At 36.8% G+C, this 27,982-nt stretch overlaps 1 protein-coding gene across 5 annotated transcripts; it reads left to right on the top strand.

The window, feature by feature from the left end:
* The first annotated feature begins 35 nt into the window (after positions 1–35).
* On the top strand, positions 36–27,976 carry LOC103714127 (mannosyl-oligosaccharide 1,2-alpha-mannosidase MNS1). Of its 5 annotated transcripts, none has more exons than XM_089926535.1 (6): positions 36–1,234; positions 3,034–3,081; positions 3,219–3,449; positions 3,547–3,683; positions 8,475–8,555; positions 25,022–27,976. In XM_089926535.1, the coding sequence occupies exons 3-5, from the start codon at positions 3,333–3,335 to the stop codon at positions 8,539–8,541; spliced, it is 321 nt and encodes a 106-aa protein (XP_089782661.1). In that variant the 5' UTR covers positions 36–1,234; positions 3,034–3,081; positions 3,219–3,332; the 3' UTR covers positions 8,542–8,555; positions 25,022–27,976. The 5 variants fall into 5 exon arrangements, 4 of the variants coding, with proteins under 4 accessions (XP_089782661.1, XP_089782660.1, XP_089782663.1 ...); XM_089926534.1 differs by having other exon boundaries at positions 3,261–3,449; XM_089926537.1 differs by having other exon boundaries at positions 3,261–3,449; positions 3,571–3,683.
* Positions 27,977–27,982: the final 6 nt, after the last annotated feature.

The following is a 27,982-nucleotide window of genomic DNA, read 5'->3' on the forward strand; positions in this document are numbered from 1 at the left end:
CTTTCACCATAGTCAAAATATCCTGTGCTTTGAGAACCCTGCAGATCAGTCTTCTTGCACTGAAGTTGTAATCCTGCTTAAGATTTGTGGGGCTCCCGTTTTCTTCATAAAACTAAGTAATCCTGCGTTGGATTTGTAGGGTTACCATTTTCTTCATCAAACGAAGTATTCAATTGTTGGCCCTGCTTTAGTGCATTTGTTGAATTTGGTCTATGGCCTGAATGTGAATCTGGTGGGATGAAACATCAATATGGTTGTGGTATTTGATCATCTCAAGGCATTCTAAGTTGCATGGATCGAATTTGTGCATGACTGAGAACTTCTGGGATTCAAGTGTTTACGTAGTTATCATCTGTTCAAGGATGGTCAGGATTTGCAATGCTTCTTGTAGTGCAGCAATTTCCTCTAATCTTACGCAATTTCAGGTAGATAGGAAGTTCGGTGTCTTTTGCATGCTGTGGTTGGTGCAAAAGCTTTTGGCGTAGGAATGGAGGCTTACCTTATGCCATGATGCATATGGGCAGCTTATGTCTAATTGGATTTTCTTTTCCAACTGAATTTTAATCCATGCTTACATTAAGTATAGAACTTTGTTTTCTGGTTCGGACTGCCCACTGCTTATTACTTCTTTTTTTTTTCATTTACTAGTTCTAACATTTCTAGTACCACTTTTGATTGGATGTGGTTCAGCCAGTTGTGTGGTTGGCTATCTATAATCTCATGCTTCTCGGGTCCTGTAGCACCCAGGCCATGCAGCGACAGTTCAGTGCGAAGATATGAATCCATGCTTAGAGTCTCTTCTAGATCATAGGAATGACTAAATGATGATTCGGATGTTGACATCAATCTCAAGTTGACTATTGGAACACTATTGTTCAACTGGTGAACAACTGTCCTCGTCGGCGGATTGGGTGGCGGCTCATCATGGCGGTTTTATTTGAAATAATCACGTCTCGTCCCGTCTTTTATGAGTCGCCGATGTAGTAGTAGTAAAAACAAAAACAAAAAACAAAAAACTTGTCCTCGTCCCCCGAGCTCTTTCAACGGCGTTTAGGAGATCTGGGAGTGAGAAGCGGGAGAGATGTGCCGGGGGAGGTCGTCCTCGAGCAGGTGGTGGAACCTTCGCCCCTCCTGCTATTTGAAGCGGCCGAGGCAGATGGCGCTGGTCCTCATTGTTTTCTTCTTCATCACCATCGGCCTCTGGGATCGGCAATCCATGGTCCGGGAACACGAGGTAGGCAACGATAATCTTTTCCATCCATTTTTCTTTACTAAATTTGCGATCTTGGCTTCCATTCGTGGTCTTTTCCTCTCTTTCTTTCGTAGTAAGGTGATATCGAGAACAAAGATTTGCTCTAGAATCTAGATGTTGTTCTTCTACATACAAAGCCTAAAAGAGCGTTCTTTTTGGAGAATGTGGTTCTTTTCTTTCTAATTCTCGGCTATCCATATGACGAATTTTTTGAGACTTGTGTCTTATTAACGAATCACTGACGAAAGGATCCGCTCGCTGTTTCGTTCTTCTACAAAGAAAAGCCTAATAACAGGGAGAGAGCGTTCGTTTTCTTTCTTTTTTACGATGCAAGAAGAATCTTGGACATTGTTATTTTTCCGATGTATTGTCGACAAAGTTATTGAGAAAACGACTTGGTCGTAATATCGTTCTTCTATAAAATTAAAGCCTAAAAGAGAATTCTTTTCTTTCCTTGTTTTTGGATAGAAGGAAAATTTTTGAATGTTTTTGTTTTACGTAAGGTTTTGTCGAGAAAAGGGTTTGCTTCGCTTTCTTGGTCTTCTACAAATAAAAGGCTGAAAGAATGTTCTCATCAGAGATATTATTCTTCTTCTCTTGAAATTATTCAGCAACTATAGTTTTATTTGTAGACAGAGTGGAGAACTGTTCCAAAAAAGATAAGCTTGTCCTTCGAAAGACACATGTAAAACGTCTTGTCCACATCTGTTTGTCTTTTAACAAGCTTATAACCGGTAAGGATGTTTCTAATGAGTAGCGATTCCGGACACTGATGTAAGAACCATTCACTGGCTATGGGAAATGAAGGCACTCGAGGGAGCTAATCATTGTCTTTAAAAAAAAAAAAAAACTCTTCACCTTCTGATTCTATTTGCGAGATCACCTCCTTCTCTATGAACTTTGACTCAAGCAAGCATCGCTAGGAGCTCTTTTGGATCCACTATTTGCAGATTTGTCTGATAAAGGAGCCATAGAGATGCTGCAATTGGCATTATCATTTTATAGGAAACAATGTTCTAATAGAGGTATTTCTTTGGTTAAAATATAGTTCTGAATTTATGATTTGGTCAATTAAGAAGGCCTAGATCAACAGAATTCCGATTTAGACTCGTTGCCTTTCAGTATAATAAAATCTAAATGTTAGTTTCAAAACTTGATCAGTTATTTTGACGGTGAAAGTAAGCATGAATAAAATAAATAATGAGAACGTGACATTTGTTAAGTTCATAGCTATTGATCATGTATAACTTACCGTTCTTAAAAGCTTAAAACTATGCAGATACCCCAAAGTTAAAATCAATACCCAAAGGATCCTATTTTCCAACATGTGGAACAGGAATGAGGTTTAGTGTGTCTTATCATTTTCCATTAAAAGTAAACCTTTTCATTTTTCATACCAGTAGACTATTTTCATTTCTAATTACCTAACTTGTTGGTTACATGTTTAAAGCTCCTTTACATCATGAGTAATACTTGAAGGTTTGGTGCACTTCCAGAGGAGTCAAGAGAAGCTAGATGTTAAATGCAAAATTCAAGGTTTTGTGTAGGAAATAACGTTGATCTCGTGAGTTACAAAATATATTCCAAAATAGAAATCAGAAATTTCCTGAAACACATTTATTATACAGTAGTAGCATACTGTGTTATATCTATCTATTTATGTTAAGGTGCAAATGAAATTTCTTACATTTTGTCTTTCTGAATATCCATATTTTGGAAGAAAAAAAGCATATTATGCTTTTTATGATTAACCAAGTTTGATGTACTCCATAAATGTACAGGTAGAAGTTTTGAAAATAAATGAGGGACTGATTCAGTTGCAAGATCAGGTATTTGATATATTTTCTCAGAAAGTTTGCTACCAAATTAATAAACTTATGCTTCTTGATAAATTTTAGCATAAATGGAGAAGGTTTTAAAGTGGCATTATCGAAACTTTATAAGTCCTTTCTATTTGCATTGGTAGTGTGGGATAGTCTTCTATTGAAGTTTTATCATCTACCTGTAGTTGCGGAAAATAGAAGATAATTAATGGAATTCTGGAGAAGGCATAATCGGCAACCTTGGTAAATTGAGCAATATGGATCTTGTCAACCATGATCCTATTGACAATCAGCGAAGAGAAAAAGTGAAAGAGGCTATGCTTCATGCATGGAATTCTTATGAAAAATATGCAGGGGGCCAAGATGAACTTCAGGTTTGTTATATATGTTGTAACAGTCAAAGATTGGAAAAAGTTATTTGACCAAAAATCCTTTTTTTCAATAGAATTATTTTGACCCTCAATGCTGCAGAAATTTTGTGATTTTTTTAACCAGCCAATATTAATGAAAGGGGTCGATACTTTTGGTGGTCTTGGAGCTATCCTTGTGGAGTCTCTTGATACACTTTGCATATTGGGCCTGAAGGATCAATTCCAGAAGGCTGGAGAGTGAGTTGCAGCTTTTAAATGTCAGGATGCTTTATTTAATATACAATTTGTGCTCACATATTTATAGTGATTCTGCAGTTTCATCATGTTTATGCTCTTTTTCCACAGCTTCTTCCTAGTTTTGACAGAAATTGATAAAATGTGTTTTCTTAATGTCTTACTAACGTTCTTAGTTAGTCATAATTAACTTCGAACTTTTCACGAATTATATTTTAGAAATTATGCTAGAAGCTTGTTTTTTTCTTTTTTGCTATTATTTCTACCTTGCATCTGCTCCTCTCTTTCGTTTATATTTGAATAATTGGTGATTATGGGGCCATTGCTTGATGCAACGGTAAAAGACTTGGGATGATATAGTCTATCCCCCCTGCCCTCCCCGATATTGAATTGCCGGGACCAAGGTTTGCCGTCTCGGTACAAGACCATATACTTGTGCCATACTAACACCATGTCGATACGGTATAGTATGGAGTTTTTTCAACATACTAAGTTGGTACGCCACTTGTACCGGATACCGGTACCGAACCGATATAGTGCGATACTTGTACCGGATACCAGTATTAAATCGTTATAATACGGTATGCCCTATGCTATCCGAATTAGGCTGGTACAGTGAACCATTGCCGGGACTATAACTAGGTAATGGGCTTTTTTTTTGTTGAAAAAGTTAGGTTATGATGCTTCTGAAATTATTTGCCTCCAAATGCTTCCAAGTATAAGTCAACGAAGGGCCTCGTGAAATGAAAATGAGCAACATTAGTCATGATTTAAGAATTTACTTTGAAGATCTCTTGTATATTCATCTAGCAAATAAAAATGAAAAGTTGCAATATAGTTAGTGATCAAAACATAACATAAAACTGTTTAATTTGCAATTCCAAACCATTCATCTTAATCTAAATATTTTTAAATATATGAAAATTAAATTTCAGCTAACTTGGATATTTCTAAGCTATAGATAAAGTCAAAACATGATATCACACCATTGAGATTGTTAATTTTGTTTTCATCTTATGTAAGAGTCAAAGACCATGGTTTCCGGCCATCTTATACATCATAGATCATGACCAATAGTGTTGATTTGCATTATAGGAGGCCCTTCATCAATTTCCATGAGAAACTAGAAGCATGCAACCTAACTTTATATATATATAAAATACACACATATACATATGTACATATACATACTTATACATGTATGTGTATATATGTTTGTATGTATGTATACATACATATACATATGTATGTATACATATATACATACATACATGCATACATACATATATATATGCATACATCCGTATACATACATATATACATAGATGCATGCATGCATCTATGTATCCATACGTACATATATACGTACATACATATACATATATATATATATATGTATATATATACATGCATATGTGTATCCATATATATAGATATATGTTTTCGGAATGGACTTTGCTTCTCTCGAAAGGAGAGGTACTTCTCTCCAATCTAAAATTAATAATGGGATATTTAAATCGAAGATCTACTCCATGTATTATGATCTATATCACTAAAATATCTAAAAATCAAATATATATATATATATATATATATATTGATGGTCTCTAATCTATGGATCACATGCACAAGGAAATGGATGGTTACAACTGTGCCAGTGAGCTAAAATAGATGACGAAGCACTTAAATTGAGAATCCATTTTATTGATCATGATCTATGCATGCTAAAACATATATAGATTGGAAATCAATATATTTTATTGCTTAGATCATGACAAAACATGATCTGGCATCATTTTAATGCTCATTTCTGCATCCACTTGATGTATAGATTACAAACTATCAAAATATTTGATTTTTCGTTTTTAAGCATTTTTAGTGGTATAGTTCATTATCAATGGTATGGATTTTTAATTTGAATACTCCATTATCGATTTTGAACTTGAAAGGGGTAGATACCTTCGTCTTTCCAGAGGAACAAAAGTCATCTCTCCTCTCACTTTATATATAATGTGTATGTATATAATGTATTCATATAACATATATATGTAATGTATATACATATAATGTATATATATGATGTGTATATGTGTGTGTGTGTGTATAATGTATATATATAATGCATGCATTCTTGCTTGCATATATATAATGTATGCATGTATTACTTATTATAGTTTTCAATTTGGTTTCTACATTACCTTGATCTATGCATGCATGATTAGTTGCAGTTTGAGAACTTCTGCAAGTAACTTCCAATCTAACATTAACCTGGATTTCATAGTCAAGAAATTGATAGAATGAAACAGAGATAGGTTCGGCTCAGATGTTTGATATGGTTTTTGGCATATCTTGAAGGATGTTGTGATGGATTTTTCTTAAAACTTGTAATAATATTTCACCAAAAGTGTTTTATGCCACCTGACCCACTTCTAACACACATTGTCAAGAGAGTGATGTTATTAATTTCAGCAACTTTAGATCTGCCAACCTTGATGGGGTATATAAAGTTAACAGCAATTTGTGGGCTAAGGAATAAGGTCTATGTTAATACAACTCATCTCCATAAAGGACTGCTATTATAAAAATGAGGTACTTGAACTATTATTCTTTAATCACATAATAATATCTGGATGCTCAGTGCAAGATTTTAAAAAATGGGCTGTTTGTGAAATTGATGCGCAGAAGGTTCTGAATATCATCGAATAAGATCACAAAATATTTTTGGCAAAGAAGCTTTTTTTATTTGGATGAAGCTGTTGCTTTGTACATGATGACATTTCAATGTAAAGGAATAAGGCAGTGTATTATGACACATACTGGGTATTAACCAACAAAACAATTAGCTTGTTCCAAGTGGAGAAAAAGAAAAGCATGTGAGTTGATGATTACATATTGGTTTTATTCTCATGTTGAATTTACAACCCTCCAGGACAACACAGTTATTCGTTTTGTTTTTTCATTAGTTCAGCAGATCATCATGAACCATCCCAAATCTTTGTGCCGAAAAGTGGAATCTTTAGATTTGGTACCACTTCATTTGATAGGTTTAGCCACATAAGTTTGTAGCAATATGGGTTTATGGATGCAATGCTATGGTCCGTATTATTGATGTTCTGTTTGGTTGCTGAAAAGGCAGGGAAAAGAAAAGAAAATCGAGTAGTTGTAAGAAAAAGTAAGAAAAGAAATTTAAGAATTTTTCCTTGCCTGGTTAAAAAAAAATTGCAGAGTAGTTGTAAGGATATGACCAATTTGCCATTTCCACTTCCCTTTTGCTGTCTTCTCTCCATCACTTTCTCTTAGTAGATATAGTCTAATTTAGAAAATTCTAGCCCTTTATTTTCTCCATATTCTTCTCCCTGATTTTTCTCCACATTGCCTACCAACTGGAAAAAATCCTTGATTGAAAAACTTTCTTTTCTCTCACTTTTTTAGCAACCAAAACCTAAATTTTTTGAAGATTTGGAGAAAGGGTTGGAAGTGGGCTGGGCCCTGCCCCTACCTGAACCTAGCCCGATTTTTTTCAGGTTTCCGGCTGAGTTTAGGCCCGAAAATTTTTGGATAATCCAGGCCCGAGCCTGGCCAAACCTGATTGGGCCAGCTCGAATTACCTATTTGGGCCAAAAATAGGTCTGGCCCAAATCCGATTAAAGTTTAAAATTTTATAATATTACTTCATAAGTAAATGAGCTAGTTAAAAATTAGGCTCTCTCCTATAACACAAGTAAATGATACATGATACTTTATTCTCAGCTAAACCTATTTTAATTTGTCCTTTACTTCCTTATTATTCTCTCTAAATAACAACATATAAAAATAAAGTGATTCGGGCCAAAATTTGGGCTTCATTTCGGGCCTTATTCAGATTTGAGCTTGGGCCGGGCCAATGACATAGCCTGAGCTCAAGCCGGGCCAATGACATAGCCCGAGCCCGGCCCCAAAAACAAATGGGCTGTACATTTAAGCCCAAACTCGGTCTGAATTTGTTCAGGCCTAGCCTGAAGCCCGGCCCGAAGTCGGTCTGGCTCGAGCCCATTTCCAGCCCTATTTGGAGATGGTAGTGGAATACCGCTCAGGTTTATATTTTTTATTTTTTTTTTTAAACTCAGAAAGTGAATTCACTTTGTTTCATCAAAAGAATTGAATTTTTTGCTAGATGTTATCATTAAAAATGTGCTTCATCTAATGCTCAATAAACTCCAACTTGACCTGAGCCAGTTAAAGATTCTTGCCTCCTTTGCAACAATGGAGAACAAAGTTTAATGAGAACTGTGTTGGATTCAGTAAATCTGTTGACCAAAATAATTCTTATTGCAAAACTTGAGTCTCTGTCACCAAATAAGTCAGCATGCTGGCTGTGAGATCTAACATGATAGCTTCTCTAATCTTCTTCCTATCACATAATTAGAGTTAACTCACTACCAGCACATACCGACAATGTTTTTTGAAATAATGTGGTACATCCATGGGATTACGAAACAAGACAACATATGCCTGATTACTGCATGATGAGATAAAATTATCTGATTTGCTATCATGATCTGATAGTGGATTCTAAAATAATATTACATTTAAGCACCAAGTACTTTGTTTTTTTTTGCTCCACCGAGAAAGACTGCCCATAAGATCTGCATTATTTATTGATTATGCCATGCTACAAGCTAGAGAACAGAGACTAAAGACTGTGTTTCTTTACGTATTCATATGCAGTTCTAGCTTTTGTTTCACATGTCTTGGGTTTCCAGCTTTTCACATAATTCTTTTTAAATTTTATTGCTGCTTGATGACAATTGGCAGGTGGGCTGCAAACTTCTTGAATTTCAACAAGGATTATGTAGCAAGCATTTTTTTGAGACATCCATAAGGTTTCACTGAAAGGTTTAATTTATGGCACTTTATTATGTTCTTTATCAAGGGAAGAAGTTTTATCCAAATAGCTTGCATCATTATATGGTGGGAGTTTGGCATGGCTTGCTAGAAGTCCTAGACATTCTTTCTTATGGACTCCTGAGTGCATACGATCTCTACAGTGATGCATTTTTCCTTGATAAGGCAAACGAAATTGCTGATAGATTACTTCCTGCCTGAGATACACCTGTAATTCCCTATGACAGAATCAATTTGGCTCATGGCAATCCACATAATCCTAGTTGGACAGGGGTAAATATCTATTTATTTACTTGTTCCAGTTGTTATTTTGGCGATCAAAGTATTGGTGTTGTTACACATGCTGGTAACTGGTGGGCACAGCACATACTGTGTGCTCTGCTGAGCTGATTCCCAGCTCATGCCAGCATGCCCCTGGCATGTCAGCATGTGCTGTAGCTTGAGAAATTGTTGCTCTCCTTTTTCTTTAATTAATATTTTAATCTTTATTCTAGATTAGGTAGGAAACTACGATATCATGTATTAAGATACCTTATACAACTAACAATGTGTCTCTGAATGGTATTGTTAATATAAGACAAACTTGATAAAATTTCTAAATAATCGCTAATAAAAGACATGTTGGTGTTAAAACTTAATAAATCAAGGGAAAGTGCACCAATGATCCATGTTACTTTCATATGCAAAAGCTATAACATGAATGGATTACATTTTGTCAGGTTATTTTAAGATATGTGGAGCTTTGGGGAAGGATCTTGAGTGGAACCCAAACCTCCTAATATCATTAGGTTTGATCCTTAATTCATGCCCTAGCCAATGTCATGTAGACACAAGGCTCCCGAATGCCAAGTGTGCAAGTGTCCTGAAGTGTTGGATACGGCAGCCTCCAAAATTCTCGGCACAGGGAGACAGAATATATATACACAATATAAAATATATAATTATATTATCTGCATAAACACATGTATTTATGTTTTAATTGAAACAGAAATGAGTTTACAAATTTTTTATTTACTTGATAGATTCATTTAGTTATTTAAGGTGTGTGAGATACTTAAATTGATGGTTAATCATGATATATTGATATTTAAAACATAAATGCATTTGCTTAAAGTTTCATATAGCTGTAATAGCTTTATATATTAAAAACATAGTGACTCTTCGGTTGTAGTATCCATACAATACCGGTAACTTTATATTAAAATCATAAGTACACTTTGCTCAAAGTGCCCACAAAACCTTAAGGATACTTAAAAGTGTCCAATACTTAAAACTAAGAGAGCTTTGCATGACACTCTAAAAAAAGTGCCAAACGTCAGAAACTTCTTGTTGACATCAATGGCGTCCAATGGCGTCGTGTCGTGTCGTGCCATGTCCAAGTGTCCATAAGTTTCAACACTTGGAGACAACTTAAAAATGAAGTGTCCAAGTAACATAAGACTCAACATAACAAATGAGCAAATTAAAGAAAAACTGACTTGGAGGGGATTTGAATGCATGTCCTCCAGCTCTGGTACCGTGTTAATTACGTTGTTGCTAAAAGCTTAAGCTGTTAGGGGATGGAAATGTATATCAAGCCATTACACTTACAACCATATTACATCATAACATCTTATATTTGGCTATTTACTTAGAAATTTCAAAAAGAAAAATCAGCTTTAGTTACTCTTTGTGAAAAATACAAAAAATAGTAGAGGTGGGATGAGGCTTTGATTCATTTGGTATAGTTTGTTTTCTCCTACAGAACCTTGGGACCTCCAAAACACATCCCTGCAGCCCAATAATGAAAAGAGATGGGGTGAAAAGAAAGAAGGGCGGTTTTTTCAAGGCCTTGCACATCAAATTTTTGGTGCCACTTATGTTAAAATTAAATGATTATGCTGTCACCTGCTGCTACCAGACATGATCCAATTGCATATGCATTGTTGCATCTTGAAATAGGATGTCTTGCAACTGTGGCTTTTGTATTATAATTTGTAGCTATATTTATCTCCTTAGCAATAAAAACTGTTTGATAACTAAATTTTTAAAATTTATGATCAGGAATATCCTAGTGAACAGGTCCTTATGTCATATTAGAGCGGAGGTATCCAGTTAGAGCCTTAACTTATAACATTATCGAGCATGTCGACTGTTAAGTTGTGGAAGCCACATCAGATTATACTTTTGACAGAAGTCTTACGTTCTTGAATTTCATTGTCTTGCTTTTTTGTAGTAAGAGACATAAGTTTTTTTTGGAAAAAAAAAGTGAGATTTGCTTTGAATGACCAATTAATGTGGAAATTTTTGTGACTGAGAGAAATGAGCCATAATTGCAGTATATAGCACTATTGGAGAACTTCATAAATTGCTAGTTCTGGACATTATCATTGTGTTTATTTGCAGCATAAGTAGAATATGTCCAGAATCTACAAATGATTACATCAAAATTTCTTGGTAGATATCCAAGTTTGCATCACTGCAACTACCACTGACATTGTATTTCTTAATTCATATTGCAACTTCTACCATTCCTGCTCAACATGCTTAACCTTTGGTGGTGACCTTGTTTAAATCCAAATGATGTCAATCATGAACATTCATAAAATGAAAAATATCCATATGTTTCTCTACAGGGTGGTAGCATCCTAGCCGATTCTGGCACACTGAGCAGCTTGAATTTATAGATTTGTCACAAAGGCTTGGAGATCCAAAATGCCAGCAAAAGATATCTCTTATTATACTATTGCATTAATTTTAACCTTAAGATGTGCAGGCGCATGGTATCTGGATACCCATGTATGCGCTGGGTTGCTATCATGATTGTTAGCAAAGTCATGAACTGATAATTCTACTAGTGCTTGGTGTTCAAATGGTACCATCTATGTTTTGACCGGCAGTGATGCTATAAATTCCTCTTTTTTGCCAAATTGATGTTGTGAACATAAGAGGTTCATTCAAAACTTATGTAATAAAAAAAACTATGAATTAATTCAATCATTGTTATTTTCTTTATTTTATCATCTTTTCTTATTGAAAACATATTATTTTGTTTATGCGGAGAATGTTATCATGCAACTTCAGAAAACATTTCCTAGCGATGGTTTGCTTTCTTTTACATAAGTCCTCTCACAGAGACAACATTGCGCTTGACAATTACGTTTGGCGCAATGGGTGATAGGTAGAACTATTCTTTTTTAAAATATTGGCTCATATGTTAAGTGTTTAATGGTTGATCTTTGACAAATTGGTTCTGATGTGAAGAGTCAATGCATTACAGTTTCTATAAGTATTTGCTCAAAGCTTGTGAGGATGATAGTGTTATTTTGATGATTAACAAGCAATTATCAAGAGTATGTTATAAGTTAAATCGATACTTCATTTATAAGTCTGTTACTCTCAGTATATTTGTATAAATTGATAAAGATACATTTCATTGTTTATATGAATGAATCTAACCTTGAGATGCAGCAAAGTGTGGATTGAGTCGACCCAAAGGATGATTGGGTCGACCCCGGCACATCAGGAAAGCATTTGGCACACTTCTGCAAAAATGGCACAGATGAACAGTAAGTTGGGTCGACCCAAGAAAAGCATGAGTCGACCCAAACATCAAGCTTCTCAAACAACTCAGAAAATGGTTCTCTGGAAATACTGAGAGGGTCGACCCAAGATGAAGTTGAGTCGACCTAAGCTTGAGTCGACCCAAACCCTGAGTGGGTCGACCCAAAGGCAAGACAGAACAGATGACAGAAAAGGTTCTCTGGAAACCCTGTTAGGGTCGACCCAAGAAGAAGTTGAGTCGACCCAACTGAACCTTGAGTCGACCCAAGGAAAGGTTGGGCGACCCAAGTGAAGGAAGGCTGAATTGCAAGTTTCTGTGTTTCTGAGAGGGTCGACCCAAGAAATGTTTGAGTCGACCCAAGTGAAAGTTGGGTCGACCCAAGGACAGGTTGAGCCGACCCAAACACGGGCAGAAGCATAACGGCTAGTTCTGCAGAAGTACTTTTTGTCCTTCCAACAGTGAGTAATGGCTAGTTTTTGAATTCTAACCATTGGGGCTTGTCCAATGGATGAAGAAAACTATTTAAAGTGGCACTATTCATCAGATAGAACATCCTTTCCAAAGAATATCAAAGAGTACACAAGAAAGAGAAAGTGCCCTAATCTTCTTCATCCAATTGCTTCATTCAAGAGTCAAAAGAAAGTGGTTGAGCAGATTCAAAGAGTCATCAAGAGCTCCATCCACCCTTGAAGAGTGAAGCATCCTTGACAAAGAAGAGAGAAGTCACATCAAGCGATAAATATTCTTTAAACTCTTCTTTGTAGATTATATTGTTATATTTGCTCATCTAGGAGTTTAAATCTTCTTCCTTTGTTTATTAAACTACTTGTAAAGGTTGGTTGGTTAGCCCGCAAAACCAACGGAATAGGTTGATTGGTGAACCCGGAAACCAATTGTAAAGGTTCGTTGGTGAGCCCGTAAAACCAACATAGGTTCGTTGGTGAGCCCGTAAAACCAACATAGGTTTTTGGTGAACCCGGAAAACCAAAGTGTAAAGATTTTTGGATTGTGAGCCCGGAAAACAATCCAACTGTAATCCGCGGAATTATAGTGAATTCCCAAGGGGTCGCTTGGAGAGTGGACGTAGGTGCTAAGGAGAGCACCGAACCACTATACTTCTTGTTGTTTGTATTGTGATTTGTTTAAGTTTACTAACTCTTCATTTAACACAAGTAAGATAGTTAAAATTAAAAGAAACCAATTCACCCCCCCTCTTGGCTTGTCACCTTGGGCAACAAGTGGTATCAGAGCAAGGTGCTCCAATAGTACTCATTGATCTCACAATCAAGAGTTAAAGATCATGACAACCCAAGTGGGATGTTCTATGAGTGAGGGGCAATCCACAAATAGACCACCTCTATTTAATGGCACAAACTACACATACTGGAAAGCTAGGATGAGGATATTCATTCAAGCTTTAGACTATGAATTATGGTACATCATTACTAGAGGATCTCACACACCCACACTTAATATAGAGGACACTATCATACCCAAACCAGAAATGGATTGGAATGAAAGTTATAGAAGATTGGCACAGTTAAATTCAAAAGCTATTAATGTACTTTATTGCTCATTAGATGTAAGTGAATTTAATAGAATATCTACTTGCATCTCTGCTAAAGAAATTTGGGACAAACTTGAGGTCACTCATGAAGGGACCAATCAAGTTAAGGAGTCAAAAATAAACATATTAGTACACAAGTATGAATTGTTTAAAATGGAATCTACTGAGTCCATAACTGATATGTTTACTCGTTTTACTGAAATTATAAATGGGCTTAAGAGTTTAGGAAAGTCTTACACTAACTCTGAATTAGTGCGAAAAATTCTCAGGTCTCTACCAAGAATTTGGGAGGCCAAGGTAACTGCAATTCAGGAAGCTAAGGACCTCAACACACTACAATTAGAGGAACTTGTAGGATCACTCATGACCCATGAGTTGACAATGAGGCAAAATTCGGAAGATGAGGTCAAGAGAAGAAAGCCCATTGCCCTAAAGACTACCACCCCTAAACAATAAACTGAATCGGAAGATTCAGATGATGATGATGAATTTGATGAAGAAGGGATGGCTATGCTTGGAAGAAAATTCAGAAAATTTATAAGAGGTAAGAATTGATTTTATAAAAAGAAACCCTTCCTCAAAGGTAGCTCAAGCAAAGAAAAGGGTAAGGACAAAGAAAAGGAAAAAGAAACTCCTATTTGCTATGAGTATAACAAACCCGGGCATTATAAGATAGATTGCCCAAATTTGAAATGGATGGCAAGAAAACTGAAAAAGAAGAACTTCATGGCTGAATGGAGTGAAAGTGAGGAGTCAAGTTCGGAAGAGGAAGATCATCAAGAGACGGCCCAAATGTGTCATATGGCCAATGACGATGAGGTAGATTCTGAACTTGAATGTGATTTTACTGTTGATGAATTACATGATGCATTCTTAGAACTCATGGAAGAACATAAGAAACTTATCAATAAAAATAAAGTTCTAAAAGAAGAAAATTAATCTCTTATCAAAGATAAGTTAAAACTATCTCATAACTATGAAACATTAAGTAGGAAACTTACAAATAAAATCAAGAATCTAATTGCTGAAAATATCAAGTTAAAAGAAGATGCTGAAAAATATAAATCCTTAGTAGATAAGTTTACACTTAGTTCTACCAAATTAAATATGATTCTTGATAGTCAAAAAGCTGTATATGATAAGGCTGGATTAGGATATAAAACAAATAGGAAACAAAAATTCTTAAAGAACATTTTTGTAAAAGCTAAAAATGAAAATATTACTTGTCATTGCTGCAATAAATTAGGACATAAAGCATATGAATGTAACTATAGAAAGTCCAGTCAAAACAAATTAAGTAATAATCAAAAGATTAAATTCAAGAAAGTTTGGGTTCCAAAAGGAACATCAAGTACTAACCCTAAAGGACCCAACATAGTTTGGGTACCTAAAGCTCTTTCTTGATCTTGATTGCAGGGGTGTCTTGCAGCTGATAAAGTGGAAAAACGATGGTATCTAGATAGCGGCTGTTCAAGACACATGACCGGCGACGTAGATCAATTTGTCACCTTGGAATCAAAGAAGGGTGGAGTAGTAACCTATGGAATCAATGGTAAAGGGCATATCATTGGAAAGGATAAAATTTTTATTACTCCATCTATTTTTATAGAAAATGTCTTATTAGTTAAGGGTTTGAAACATAACCTGCTTAGCATAAGTCAATTTTGTGATAAAGGGTTTAAAGTCACATTTGAAGCATCAGTATGCATAATCACAAATCCTAAAGATAATAGCATTGTACTTGTAGGACAAAGGCAAAGCAATATTTACTTGGTAGATATTCATGATTTAGGCAAGAAAAATGGATTATGCTTAATTACTAATGAAGAAAAGAAAAATGAAACAAGTTGGCTTTGGCATCGTAGACTAGGACATGCTAGTATGGAATTAATATCAAAACTAGTCAAGAAGGAGTTAATAAAAGATGTGCCAAAATTGATTTTTGAAAAGGACAAAATCTGTGGACCATGTTCATTGGGAAAACAAACTAAATCATCTTTCAAATCAAAGAATATAGTATCAACAACTAGGCCTTTTGAACTCATACACATGGATTTATTTGGACCCACTAGAACTGCGAGTCTAGGAGGGAAGAAGTATGGACTAGTTATTGTTGATGATTTTTCAAGATATACATGGGTTTCATTTTTGGCACATAAGAATGAAGCATTTTCAGAATTCTTGAAACTATATAATAACATCATAAATGAAAAGAAGCTCACCTTAGTAGCAATTCGAAGTGATCATGGTACTGAATTTGAAAATCAACACTTTGAAGAATTTTGTAATAAAAATGGTATTTCACATCAATTTTTAGCACCTAGAACGCCTCAACAAAATGGGATTGTTGAAAGGAAAAATAGGACATTGGCAGAAATGGCACGCACGATGTTGTGTGAGTCAAATTTTCCAAAGTACTTTTGGGCTGAAGCTATAAGCACTGCTTGCCATATTCTAAATCGAGTTTTAATACGACCAATAACCAAGAAAACTCCTTATGAACTTTGGAAGAATAAGAAACCAACTGCTAAATATCTTAGAGTATTTGGATGTAGATTTTCATCTTAAACAATGGCAAGGAGGATCTAAGTAAATTTGATGCCAAGTCAGATGAAGGTATCTTCTTAGGATACTCCACATCTAGCAGGGCATACAGAGTATTCAATAAAAGAACTCTTGTAGTGGAAGAGTCAGTTAATATTATATTTGATGAGTCTGATAGTGAGTCTGCTAGGAAAGAAAATATTCTTGATGATGATACAGGAATTATCGACTTTGAAAAGTTGAATATTGATGACGTGCCAATTCAAGATAAGGAAGATGATTGCGTGCCACCACAATCTCAAAACTTGCCAATGGAATGGAGGTATGGATATGGACACCCTAAAGACTTAATCATTGGTGATCCATCTCAAGGGGTAAGAACTCGATCATCTCTTAGAAATTTAAATGATTATCTTGCTTTTGTTTCACAATTAGAACCTAAGACTTATGAAGAAGCTGAAAAAGATACTAATTGGATAAATGCCATGCAAGAAGAATTAAATCAATTCAAAAGAAGTAATGTATGGACATTAACTGAAAGACCAAAACATAACTCAGTAATTGGAACAAAATGGATCTTTAGAAATAAATTAGATGAAAATGGGTTAGTTATAAGAAATAAAGCTAGACTTGTAGCTAAGGGATACAATCAAGAAGAAGGAATAGATTTTGATGAAATATTTGCTCCTGTAGCTAGATTAGAGGCTATTAGATTACTTCTAGCATTTGCATGTTTCATGGATTTCAAATTGTATCAAATGGATGTAAAAAGTGCATTCTTAAATGGTTTTATTGAGGAGAAAGTATATGTAGAGCAACCTCCTGGTTTTGAGAATCATGAATTGCCAAATCATGTGTTTAGACTACATAAGGCATTATATGGATTAAAGCAAGCACCTAGGGCTTGGTATGATGGATTAAGCAAATTTCTGCTTAATAATGACTTTAGTAGAGGAAATGTAGATAAAACACTATTTCTCAAAAGAAAGGACAAAAATCTATTAGTGGTACAAATATATGTAGATGACATAATCTTTGGTGCCACAAATGATACTTTTTGCAAAGAATTTGATGATTTAATGCATGGAGAATTCGAAATGAGTTTGATGGGAGAACTAAGTTTCTTTCTAGGATTACAAATCAAACAAACTAAAGAAGGCATTTTCATTCATCAAACTAAGTATACAAAGGAAATACTAAAGAAGTTTGGGAATGAAAATCATAAGGGAGTAGGCACTCCAATGAATCCTACTAGTAAGCTAGACAAAGATGAAAAAGGGAAGAGTATTGATATTAAGCTCTATAGAGGACTAATTGGATCCTTGCTCTACCTTACTGCTAGTAGACCAGACATGGTATTTAGTGTAGGAATATGTGCTAGATACCAATCAGATCCTAAGGAGTCACATTTAAGTGCTGTTAAGAGAATCCTTAGATATTTAAGAGGAACTACGAACATTGGTTTATGGTACTCAAGAGACTCTTGTCTAGATTTGCTTGCATACTCAGATGCTGATTTTGCTGGATGCAAATTAGATAGGAAGAGCACTAGTGGCACATGTCAATTTTTAGGAAACAACTTAGTATCATGGTTTAGCAAAAAGCAGAATTCAGTGGCACTGTCAACAGCTGAAGCTGAATATATAGCTGCTGGTAGTTGTTGTGCTCAAGTACTATGGCTTAAGCAACAACTAGAGGACTATGGAGTTAAGCTAGATAATATTCCTATTAAGTGTGATAATACGAGTGCCATCAATCTTACTAAAAATCCGGTTCAACATTCTAAAGCCAAATACATAGAAATAAGGTATCATTTTATTAGGGATCATGTGCAAAATGGAAACATATGTATTGAACATATATGCACTGAAAAACAATTAGCCGATATATTCACAAAACCATTGAGTGAAGATAGATTCTGCATGCTAAGGAGAGAATTAGGCATATGTGATCCTTTTTATTGAAGAAATATAAAAGGGAGCAAGTAGTCTCATGATACATTTATCTAATTTCTAAAAACCCATGAAACATGAGTCAAACTTGTCATCTATAGATTTCCTACTCATGTATCATTGGCCCAGAAAGAATTTATAAGGATTGGAAGCAAGAAAAATTTTTAGAAGCAAAAAGGAAGAGAAAAGAAAAAATTCTGCACTTAGGTCGACCCAACCCAGAATAGGGTCGACCCAACGTTGAGTCGACCCAAGAAAATTCTTGAGTCGACCCAACGTCGGGACCCCACTGTTAAAAGGGGGACCCAAGAGCATTGTTAGGGCACTGTTTGCCCTTGTCCTCTTCTGAATACTCTATTCCCCACTCTCCAAACTCCTCCAAACATCTCCAAACAGTAGATTACCTTAAGATCTTGGAGAAATGGGACCCAAAAGAGCCGTAGCCAAGAGATCTGGAAGAGTCTCACGGATCCAACGTGAGGAAAGACAAGCTACGGAGCCATCTACAGTGTCTCCGCAACGTGAGGCACGTGCCGAGCCACCTCCTCCTCCTTCCCCCTCAGTAATACTTGCAAGATTTGCGGGAAGACCAGTTACAACGGGGAGAAGGATCCATTCCGAGTTCTTTGATCAAGAAGGGTTCCGTTTGAGGGAATGGATCCAAAGGCAAGGTTGGGAGTATCTTTGCTCCCTAGATGTGATGATCTACCCCGGATTAGTTCGGGTGTTCTATGCCTTCCTTAAAACTGGAATGGGAGGGCTTATTTCGGAAGTTCGAGGAGTTAGGGTTCGAGTTTCCGAGGAGAGTTTGAGTGAGCTACTTCATCTTTCCTGCGAAGGAGCCACTCCAGAAAAGCCTGAAAATAAGTTGAGAGCCCTACAGTTGATAATGAAAAATGAAAACTTCGACTTTTCCGAGAAGGTAATAGCTAGCTCTCTTTCTGCTGAAATGAGATTACTGCTCAGTATTATAAATAGGATTTTATTTCCGAAGAGCGGGAGATTCGATCTCATCACTGAGCGAGATCTTGTAGTGATGGAGCACATTATTCAGGGTATTCCCCTGAATCTCCCGGCCATGATACTGAGGCAGATGAGGAAGGTGATCTGCAACTCCAGAGTATCCCTACCTTATGGTATGATACTCACTTTGATTTTTCGACAGCACGACATATCTGTCGAGGGGGAGGTATCCAGGTATCTGCTTTATACTGATACATACACTGCACGGACACTTATACGTATGGGCTATGAGAAAGTGAACGGGCAGTGGGTTCATACTGGAGCAGGGATTCAGGGTGAGGCACCAGAGGGTGAGGCACCAGAGGGTGATGCACCAGATATTGGAGACCCTATCCCTGAGGATGAGGAGCATATGGATCATCCTACTGCACCTTCAGAGGCTGGACCATCGTCATCTGTTCCTCCGAGAGATACAGATGAGTTCTGAAGTAGGATGACTGAGATTATGACAGCTCAGGCGAGGACTATCACTGACGGGCTGACGAGCAGATTAGATGTTATGTCAGCTCAGGCGAGGACTGTCAGTGATGGGCTGACGAGCCGACTGGACATCATGTCTGCTGAGATCAGTGATCTGAGGCAGCAGATAGGAGCTCTACGGAGAGAGAGAGAGACCCATGGACCATCTGTGCCACAGGCTGCTGAGTCAGAGATTTCGGCACAGAGTCATCCAGCTCGTCGAGCTCCACGCCAGACACAGTCTCACCAGGCTCGACCTCCCCTCGCCACATACACTAGGAGGATGAGGACTAGATCCCAGCCATTAGATACTCCCTAAGCTGATATTAGCATTTCTGTTTAGAGCCTAGGCTAGATATCTAGTTCTTATATGTATTTTGTGTTTATCATGTATCTTTAAACTTTGATTAAGGAACATTGTAATTGCTTTTGTTTTTGGCATGAATGTACTAAAATGTTCCTATTTTGATCAATGAAGTTTGAATGTTTGTTATTTATTGTGTCTTTTCCCATGCACCTATTTGATGATAACAAAAAGGGGGAGAAGTAAAGAAAGAGTAATAAGAAGTTGAAGTAAAGAAAGAGAAATAACAAGGAGAAATAAGAAATTGTGTAAGAAAAGAGAAATTACTTGTAAAACAAATTGAAAATCATATAGGAAAGCATATACATTTAAGGGGGAGCAATTTGTAACAATGAAAATGATCAAATCAAAAATTTCTATCAAATCTCAGAATTTGGCACATAGAATTTCAGAATTTGGCACGCCCCTTTCACATCTCGATACATAACCTGAAACTCATATTTTATCTCAAATTTTTGGAGTTTCATCTTTAATGAATTATAAATGAAAGGGGGAGCAATTCAAAAAGTCAAATTGGCAACATTTGAATGATATAGGGGGAGACTTCACTCTTATATTTTGAAAAGCTGAATTTCAGCAAGTTAAGCCCTTTTAAAACTAATTTTAAGATAAGTATCAATAGGCTCATACTCTTTATTTTGTAATCATCAAAAAGGGGGAGATTGAGGATGATAGTGTTATTTTGATGATTAACAAGCAATTATCAAGAGTATGTTATAAATTAAATCGATACTTCATTTATAAGTCTGTTACTCTCAGTATATTTGTATAAATTGATAAAGATACATTTCATTGTTTATATGAATGAATCTAACCTTGAGATGCAGCAAAGTGTGGATTGAGTCGACCCAAAGGATGATTGGGTCGACCCCGGCACATCAGGAAAGCATTTGGCACACTTCTGCAAAAATGGCACAGATGAACAGTAAGTTGGGTCGACCCAAGGAAAGCATGAGTCGACCCAAACATCAAGCTTCTCAAACAACTCAGAAAATGGTTCTCTGGAAATACTGAGAGGGTCGACCCAAGATGAAGTTGAGTCGACCCAAGCTTGAGTCGACCCAAATCCTGAGTGGGTCGACCCAAAGGCAAGACAGAACAGATGACAGAAAAGGTTCTCTGGAAACCCTGTTAGGGTCGACCCAAGAAGAAGTTGAGTCGACCCAACTGAACCTTGAGTCGACCCAAGGAAAGGTTGGGTCGACCCAAGTGAAGGAAGGCTGAATTGCAAGTTTCTGTGTTTCTGAGAGGGTCGACCCAAGGAATGTTTGAGTCGACCCAAGTGAAAGTTGGGTCGACCCAAGGACAGGTTGAGCCGACCCAAACACGGGCAGAAGCATAACGGCTAGTTCTGCAGAAGTACTTTTTGTCCTTCCAACAGTGAGTAACGGCTAGTTTTTGAATTCTAACCATTGGGGCTTGTCCAATGGATGAAGAAAACTATTTAAAGTGGCACTATTCATCAGATAGAACATCCTTTCCAAAGAATATCAAAGAGTACACAAGAAAGAGAAAGTGCCCTAATCTTCTTCATCCAAGTGCTTCATTCAAGAGTCAAAAGAAAGTGGTTGAGCAGATTCAAAGAGTCATCAAGAGCTCCATCCACCCTTGAAGAGTGAAGCATCCTTGACAAAGAAGAGAGAAGTCACATCAAGCGATAAATATTCTCTAAACTCTTCTTTGTAGATTATATTGTTATATTTGCTCATCTAGGAGTTTAAATCTTCTTCCTTTGTTTATTAAACTACTTGTAAAGGTTGGTTGGTTAGCCCGCAAAACCAACGGAATAGGTTGATTGGTGAACCCGGAAAACCAATTGTAAAGGTTCGTTGGTGAGCCCGTAAAACCAACATAGGTTTGTTGGTGAGCCCGTAAAACCAACATAGGTTTTTGGTGAACCCGGAAAACCAAAGTGTAAAGGTTTTTGGATTGTGAGCCCGGAAAACAATCCAACTGTAATCCGCGGGATTATAGTGAATTCCCAAGGGGTCGCTTGGGGAGTGGACGTAGGTGCTAAGGAGAGCACCGAACCACTATACTTCTTGTTGTTTGTATTGTGATTTGTTTAAGTTTACTAACTCTTCATTTAACACAAGTAAGATAGTTAAAATTAAAAGAAACCAATTCACCCCCCCCCCCCCCCTCCCCCCTCTTGGCTTGTCACCTTGGGCAACAGCTTGGATACAAGGGAACAAGATTGAAACTGAGACATTACAGGTTAGAACATATAATATCTTTCAATAATAAAGAACTATGATATTCTATGTGTAATGACCTAGGACCTCACCCTATAGGGTTATCTAGAAGGTTATTAATCAGGGTCCTTGGTCTGCTTAAATACCTAACATAAGTTCGATATTTTGACATCTCATGTTTCCTAATTTTCTACAAAACTGTAGATGGATGAATTAGCATGCTTTGTTCTAGGCATGTTGGCTTTAGGGTCATCTGATTATGACTCAGAAAATGCTGAAAGATTAGAATCACTTGCAGAAGAGGTACTTCTTGTAATTTTTAAGATCATTTCAGTTATATTACTTTGTTACTTCTTTAGTGACATGAAACATGCCATGGAAGTTTATGCTCAAGTCACCTTACATGGTTCCATATGGACAGTGCAAACACAAGAGCACACCTGCTTGCTCAGCTTACAAGAATGTGAGCACCAGTGAACAAAAATGAGCCATCAAGTTTGTCAAGTCTACCTAATACTGCACCCATCTAAGCTATTAGATCACCGTTGTGATAGGATATGAGAGATTTCCATATATTCTTTTTGCCATTAATGGTCTCTTAGCTTTTCAGAAAAACAAAAAGAAAAAGGGGAGTGATGAAATATCATGCTAGAGACACCATAGTAATTTCACATTTGAAGTTGTAGCAACTAATAGACCAATAGAAACTGGAAAGCAATTGAACTTCTAATTATCGCTGAAGGCTTGTCAATTGGGATTTCATATTGTCCATATGGTGGCTTTTAAAGAATGGCTTTCCAAGGCAATAGATGATGGGAAAGGATTTAATTGGCAGTTGGTGACAATTGATAGTGGTATAGGTGGTGGATGGTGAGCATAAGAAAGGAGTACATGTCCTCCATTTGAGATGTTTGTGGTAGAATTAAGGGTCTGTTAAGGTTTATTAAAAACAGAAGTATAGTTACACTCAGGATAGGTGATCATGCCTATGTGCAATGTAATAATAGAAAATTGATGTGTATCAGCCTAATTGTAGACAAAACCTTCTTGCTTATGACCATGCGCATTATACGAACTGTGTTCTGCAGCGTAATCGTGTATGTTGTTATGGATGGTCAAAAGGAATGATTTAAAATTAGGAGGCATCTTTAAATTGTTAGAAGATGCCAAAGTTAATAATTTGAGTTGACTTTTCAATGATGAAGCCCATTCAAGCAAGTCTTGGCTTGGTTCACCATACCGGCTTGAACCAGATGGCACGAGATGTACCGTACCATACCAGTATATAGTATGGAAGGCGTACCAACACTCAATATGCCAAAAACATGCCGTACCATAATGTACCGATACTGTGCTAGTGTGGCACCAGTATGGGGTCCGGTACCAAGATGGCAAACCTTGAGTCCTAGTACAATGTTGATAGTATGTTCTTATAGGTCATGGATTGATAGTGTTATTTATCAACCAAGTTAGAGAAATATTATGTGTTCTCCTAACTTTTTTTTAAAAAAAAATACTTTCTCAGAAAAGATTTATATTTGATTTTCTTGATGAAATGTATTACGATAAATATGTCATTGGCATTAATTATAAAGTTGAGCGTGCAAGTTCAATGTTGCGATTTATTGTAACTTATTTCCAAGAATACAAATGCAACTTGTTTCAAGAGCTAGTAGTCCATTAGTAGATGAAGGTTCCATAGGACATCTCGTTTGTTAGGCCACAAAAATTTCCTTCAGATGGAACTAGCTTCAGCAATTTGATTTAATAAATTTTGAATCCCCTTTAAGGAAATTATGCACGATTCTATAAGAAAGTGAATGCGTAAAGAAGTAGCTTTGTTTCAACTTGTAAGCAAAACCTTTATTGAAATTGGAGTCAACTAAATATGGGTTAGTTTTTATTTTCGCAGGAGTGGGTTGGAAGTGGTTACACAGGATAAAGTGCCCTTTGTGGAGAGCTGCATTGGAACTTGGGAGATGTTTAGAATGTCATAGATTTGTGGAGTGAACGGAGGAATGGTTAACATTTTTGAGAAAGAGGTGGTGTGATTTAATCCTTTGGTGTTTATATTGTCTTTTTCTATTTCTTTTGTGCCATATAATATGAAAGGATTTTAATGAGGGTTTTTTAGGTGCAAGGGCTGTATCTTGATGCCATCCTTGGAATAATCTTAAGGAATTTGGATTTTCTGAAACTGAAAATGATTTTAGTCATTCACCTTGTCAAAATTCCAGTTCCAATGAACACAAGATGTCGGAGATAGTATGATATTAGGATTTCTTTTGAAAGTCCACTGGCTTCTTAAATGATGGAGGCCTCTGGTTTGTGGATCAAATATTGGATTAGAGTGTAAGTTATCAAAAAGACATAGGCCTTAATTTGATTGGTTGAGAATGTAAGATACCTAAAAGCAAGGATGTGTTTGTGATGTATAATTAGATGCAAAAGCACATCGTTTTCCAGTGGAGGATTGCTTAATGGTCGAAAATGTGATGGTACTGACTATTGACATTCTTTTGACAAGACCAGACTGTCTATGCAAGACACTTCCAGTGCCATCTCCATTGCTCTTCCAGCAGAAGGAAAAAGTTTCAACCCATTATCATTTAATCAGGCATCTCAAATCTTTTTCTGTCTAAACTATTGCAATTGATTAACCATCCTATGGTGCATGCTTTGCTCTGTCACGTAAATATCTGAACTGCAGCACATGGTACATGTCTTCTCTTTAATTACCTGTCTTCTGTAACTTGTTTTGATTTTCTTCTTCTTTTTTTTTTTTTAAATGTGAAGTTTGCTATTGCAGCTTGCTTGGACTTGTTACAATTTCTATCAATCAATTCCTCAAAAATTGGCTGCAGAGTATTATTTATTTCATCAAGGCCAGACATAACATCTACATTCCTGTAAAAACTCGTGATTATATCATGATGGGTGCCTGAATTTTCATTAAACACAACTGCAGGATATGAATGTTGACACATCATGGAATATACTGAGGCTGGAGACTGTTGAATTACTCATGTACCTCTGGCATTTGACTGGAAAAAAACATACCAAGAGTGGGGCTGGAACACCAAGCATTTGAGAAGAACTCTCATAGAGGTTCTGGTTATGTTGTACTGAAGGATGTCTGTATTCCTCAAACTGATGCTCTTTTATACCTCTTTGTACTTCTTGTATCCTAGCAGCTGTTAATGCTATGACCTTGACTTGACCTGATTGAGTTCATTTTGGAATTTGACCTGATCCAAACTGTTTGTGTTTGGTACAAGCTCTACTAAACCAAGTTGGTATCAGTTCTGTAACCAGGCATGTTAGTTCTATAGTTTGGCTCTACACCAGTTAGGCCTATTATAGAGTTCTGGTTCAGACCAAGTGTGTGGTGGGGTCAGGTCAATTCTTGATCGGGCCCTGATAGGATAACTCCATGCCTGGACCTCAAAATGCACACTTAGGTCAGGCAATTTCTTTTACTTTGCCTGTTCGCCCTTTACTGCCCAGACTTACCTTGATTTCATGACTTCCAGACCCATATTACCAGTAGCATTTCTGGTGCTAAATATTCTGTTCCTTGACAAAATGCATGTAATGTGCTGCAGCTCCTGCTGCTGTTGACTCGTTTACACATCATGGTGTGTGTTTTCATTCTATAACTGTTATATAGAATGTGGGATGCTGGTTATCTTTGCAGAATTTGTATCATTTCGAAGGACTTCTTTATGCTTTTTCAATGGTCAAAGTAGTAGTAGTTCTTTTCGAATTGCAAATTATAGAAATGAAGTGCGTGCACAATGTTAGTTCCATATGGCAGGAAAGATTTGCTGAGAAGTGAGAAAACTTCAAAGTTTTCTGCAATCACTGAAAAACAATGAAATAAATAAATAAATGCATCATCACCGGTGATGTCTTTGAGAGAAATAACAAGTATTGCATTGTCATGCTTGTATCAACTTTTCCACTGAAGTTTCGGTTTTTTTTTTTTTTTTTTTTTGACGGATACTTTATACAATACGTGTACGAGTACACCCAATGAAATCAAAAAATACAAGCTTGCGGAGTGCCTATGGCAGCTCCCTCTCTCCTGACCACATGGTGTATTCTGAGTGGTGGGCCGTATAGGCAGCCATCCAGTCGGCCGCCCTGTTGGCCTCTTTAAATATATGCTTGGCCTGGAAGGCCACCCCATCCCTCATCATCATCCTTATGTCCTAGATCAGGGGATGGTCCGTGCTCTCACCCCTCGGCCCCCCCTGAATTCACCTGATAATCGTGGCCGAATCGCCCTCCAGGATAATCGAATTGGCCTGCAACACTTGCCGCACATGTGGGAGACTTGGCTAGGCAGCCCGCAATTCTGCCTTGGAAACCGACATGTCAAACAACTGGCAGCCACCTGCTGCCCTCACCCTGGAGTGCGGGTCTTACCTGCAAAAAACAAAGCAGAGGAGGGATAACTTCCATGACTGCTAACCTCGGTGGAGTCACGATCTAGCCTTTCTTCTTCTTCTTTCGTTTGCTTCATTTTAATTGTAAAAATTCAAAATGAGTTGCTTCTTTTATGCTTCTAGGAATGTTCAAAAATTACAATGAGGGTGCTATTCATGGCAGAAAAGTATCTAAATGACCCTTGATCATTCTAATTATCTGGTAATCTGATAATTATACATTGTTGGTCAAGCAAGACAATGATTACGTAACTTGGTTGTATTTCTTATGATTCTGCTTGTACGACTTGATGCTCCTTGTCTGCAGTTAGAACAGGTGTGAAGGATGACGTGATGCAAAGCTTTTTCCTTGCTGAGACCCTCACGTATCTCTATTTATTATTTTCACCACCATCCTTCATCTCCTTTGATGAGTGGGTTTTCAGCACAGAGCCCATCCTCTGAGAATCATCCCTTGAAATGGTCAAGATGAGAACAGTAATGAATCAGATGGCAAAACAAAACAAAGCCCTCCCATTCGTTTCTTGGGAAGAAAGCAGGGCATACCTGCTCATGACCAGACCTTCAAAATTTTTGGCTGTATGTTGTATAATATTCATATCACCTCTTTCGGTAGTCCCCCATCTAATAAAGACTTGCTAGTCACAATAGATTAATTCTAAGCTCTTAGCCCATTTCTAAAGTAAGATTTTTTTAATATAGTGATGAACAAAATGCAAATCTGGAATAAAATCATTGTTTTCTTGCATGCTCAGGGAGGTTCTCGTCGTTTTCAGAGATTAGGACAGTAGTGCAACATGAAGCTACAAGCTGGCCTTTGTTCCACTGTTAAATACATCACAGTTTTCACTGTCTGACCATGTATCTGAAAATTACTTTTGTGAGCTGTTTATTTGAGGTACGTACTTATAATGATTTCTAATTTACTGAGACCTTTACCCATATGTCATCCTCTACCAATGTATTCCTAAGATGACCTTTATCAAATTGTACTTATGTAGTTAACTTTGTAGATGTTCCAAGTCTGGAATACACTGGTTATAAGGCCAAAGCTATAGTTTCTGAGTGCAATGCTGCAGCTGACCGAGTTGCTGCCTGTGGAGTGGTTTCGTTAAGGGGTAAAGATATTGAATGCTGGTTGTCCGCCTGAAGCCCGTCAGCTTAGTTGGAAATGATGCCAATATTGATTCTAGGAGAGAGAAAAAAAAAGGAAAAAAGAGAGAAAAAGAAAGAGAGATGCTTTTGTTTTTGTCTGTACGAGGGGAAAGCAAAGGAGGGTTTCTTGCACCTTTCCGCCAACCAGAAAACAAAAATAAAAC

Source organism: Phoenix dactylifera, chromosome 12, assembly GCF_051530095.1.
Source record: "Phoenix dactylifera cultivar Ajwa chromosome 12, Ajwa_hap1_PhDact_Kaust_v1.1, whole genome shotgun sequence".
NCBI classification, from domain to species: domain Eukaryota; kingdom Viridiplantae; phylum Streptophyta; class Magnoliopsida; order Arecales; family Arecaceae; genus Phoenix; species Phoenix dactylifera.